The following is a 2923-nucleotide window of genomic DNA, read 5'->3' on the forward strand; positions in this document are numbered from 1 at the left end:
TTTTTTACTTTTACTTAAGTACAAATGTTAATGTGGTAGTTTTATTTTTACTTGAGTACATTTTTGTCTGTGTACTTGTACTTTTACTTAAGTAAATTCTTTGATTACTTTCTCCACCACTGGATTTCAGCATACTTATATGGCATAACACTGTTTTTCTGTGATCAGGCATGACATAATGAGTATCTGACTCTTTACTTTGAACCAAATAAGGGTCACAAAAACAAGCAGTAAGATCTAATCCACCCACAGTTAGCAAAAAACACTCACCAGGGCAAAATTGGCGCTGAATTGCCTGCTTATGTCTCAGAATGCCACCATCATGGGAGGAAAAGAATTGTTTCCCACACTTTACAGTATCTGGCTCAAAACATTTGCCAGCGATGTATCCAGTTTCTGTGATTCAATAAGTGCTTCACAAGTCAAGGGCACTGAAGTTTCAGCAAAAGAGATCTGCTTATTTCTGACTCCTTTTGTTTGACAAGAAGAGTGCCATCTTACACTGGAGCTGAGGTAGATACTGGCTGAGAGAGATCATCCTCTGACTCTTGCCCATGATTCTTAGTTCTTGTCACCTCAGTGACCGTCAATGTCTCTGGATATGTTTCAGCCACATCTGATTGTAATCTAAGGCATGGAACATCCACCATCTTAAAAACTTCACTCTGCTGACATATGACTGATCGGCAAGACACCCYAGCGGTCATATAGCGAAGTTTGCCGACAACACAGCAGTAGTGGGACAAATCTTGAACAGTGATGAGTCCAAATACAGAGAGAAGGTGGAACACCTGGTGCTGTGGTGCAGCGAAAACAACCTCTGCATCAATGTAAAGAAGACCAAGGAGATGGTGGTGGATTTTCGAAGGGACAAGGATCCTCAGACCTCTACACAGCACAATGCAGGAGGAGGGCACTCCTCATCATGAAGGATTCCACCAATCCTTCACACAGGCTGTTCCAGCCGCTCCCCTCAGGCAGGAGGCTAAGGAGCATCCAGAGCAAGACCACCAGGCTGAGGAACAGTTTTTTCCCCTTCTGCTATCAGACTGATGAACTCAAGTTAGCACCAAATACAGCAATCAATGTAGTGGATTTCTTGATCTGGGACCCGAGTACAAATTTCGTACCACCAACTATCAAGGTGGTATGACAATAAAAAAAATCCTTGTTAATTAAGCTATTATGTTTTCTTGCTGGTTGTATTTTAACTGCAGCTAGCTCATTGCTAAGTATGACAGATGTAAATGGGTTTATTTCAAACTTTAATTCATCATTTTACAATATCCATTACAGCTCACATTCTGAAAGTTGATAATTTTCCTCATTTTGTGGTGATTCTGTATAGTTATTTTTGAGGTTTTCTGTGTTTAGCCCTGTCCTTCCTGTTGATTGTTTCCCAGGTGTGTCTCATTCCCTGATTACCCTCCCTGTCTCTTGTCGGGTCCTCGTCAAATGTCGTACCTGTCTGTTGTTTTGTAGTTTAGTTGAAGTCGCTGCAGTAGAACTGTAAAGTCCTGTGGCAGCRATAGCTGTCATTTGTCAGTCTTTGTTTGACATGTGGCAGGAGGAAGCTGGAATCGAACCTACAGCCTTCCTATCACAAGATGACTACTCTACCCACAGAGCCACGGTCRCTTACTGGAGAATCTGTCCCTGGTTAGCTTGAGTCATGGTGTCAGAYGTGGGATACAAATATGGTATTGAACTAAACTTAATTATTTCAAGTAAAGTCAAAGTAAAAAGGTCATTTAAGGAAAAGATTTGTGTATTTAGAGGACACTGTAAAAAGAGTATTAAAATTTAGTTTGGAAGTACTTAAAAGTTTGAGTTGACTTTTTGTAGAATTAAGTCCAAGAGATTTTAAATGTTTATTAGAACAAAATAAATGATTTGATTTAGAGTGACTTAAATTTGTCATGTTAAACCCCCTTATAAATGAAGTTATAAAAACTTGAAATTGAAATTGAGTTGGAAAGACTTGGTGAATTAAGTTGAATGATCATAATAAATTGGGTTGGTCAGACATAGGAAACGAAACTGGCATTGAACTCAATTGTTAAAGTCAAAGTGAAAAGTTCCTTTAGGTTAAAGATTTGTAAGTTTTGAGTTAAATGAACACAAAAAAGTAAGTTGTCATAGCAAAAGCAAAATAATTAAGTGAAATTAATGTAAATAAGTCCTTAAGATGAACTGCAGCCCAAATACAGTTTTTAGAGTGCAGGTGATTCAAATGATTGCATGATGATCAAGTACTGCAGAAAGACTTTCATTTAAATAATTTAAAACACTTATTTAAATGAAATAATAAATTTTTCTTTTGTTTATTYTTTGAGACAATAAACTTGTATTCAAAAGCAGCAAATTAAACTCCCTCACCTGCATATAATTTTCCTTTTTCTACAAACAGTCATCAAAAACAAATACAAGTATTTAAATAATGTTAAAAGYTGCAGTATAATATTTATGTATGGTAAATGTATTCATGGATGCATTCAAATATACATAGGTTTTKATTAATTTCCATAAATTAATTGAAGACTCTGCAACTAACTAAAATAATTTGAGTCTCACCATTAGTAGTATTTTAAATTGTATTAATTCTTCTCCATTAGGTGTTTTCATCCTGCTATATACTGTGACCTAAGCTGATTGGATTTTAACACACTGCTGCACCCTCAAAGAATTAAAACAGGGCAGTTTTTCCCACATTATGTTAATATTTCATTTCAAGTTAACACATAAAAATGTGTTTGCAGTGCTTAAGTAATTCTAGTGAAGATAACACAAAAAAGTTAAGTTAGTTCAACTAACTTCTATTTTGCCAATCAGAAGTTATTTGAACTAGTTGGGTTAATTCATTACTTTAGTTAAACATAAAGTCATAATGTCAGATTACTATATCTGCTTTGCTTTCAGTTAA

At 35.9% G+C, this 2923-nt stretch overlaps 1 protein-coding gene across 1 annotated transcript in view; it reads right to left on the minus strand.

The window, feature by feature from the left end:
* Positions 1-556, minus strand: part of LOC103457171 (protein NLRC3-like) — a 10829-nt gene extending 10273 nt beyond the window's left edge. The window contains exon 1 of the mRNA XM_008397139.2: positions 502-556. Coding sequence (XP_008395361.2) covers positions 502-556 — 55 coding nt within the window. The remainder of the gene's footprint in view (positions 1-501) is intronic.
* Positions 557-2923: the final 2367 nt, after the last annotated feature.

Source organism: Poecilia reticulata, linkage group LG2 (genome assembly GCF_000633615.1).
Source record: "Poecilia reticulata strain Guanapo linkage group LG2, Guppy_female_1.0+MT, whole genome shotgun sequence".
NCBI classification, from domain to species: Eukaryota; Metazoa; Chordata; class Actinopteri; order Cyprinodontiformes; family Poeciliidae; genus Poecilia; species Poecilia reticulata.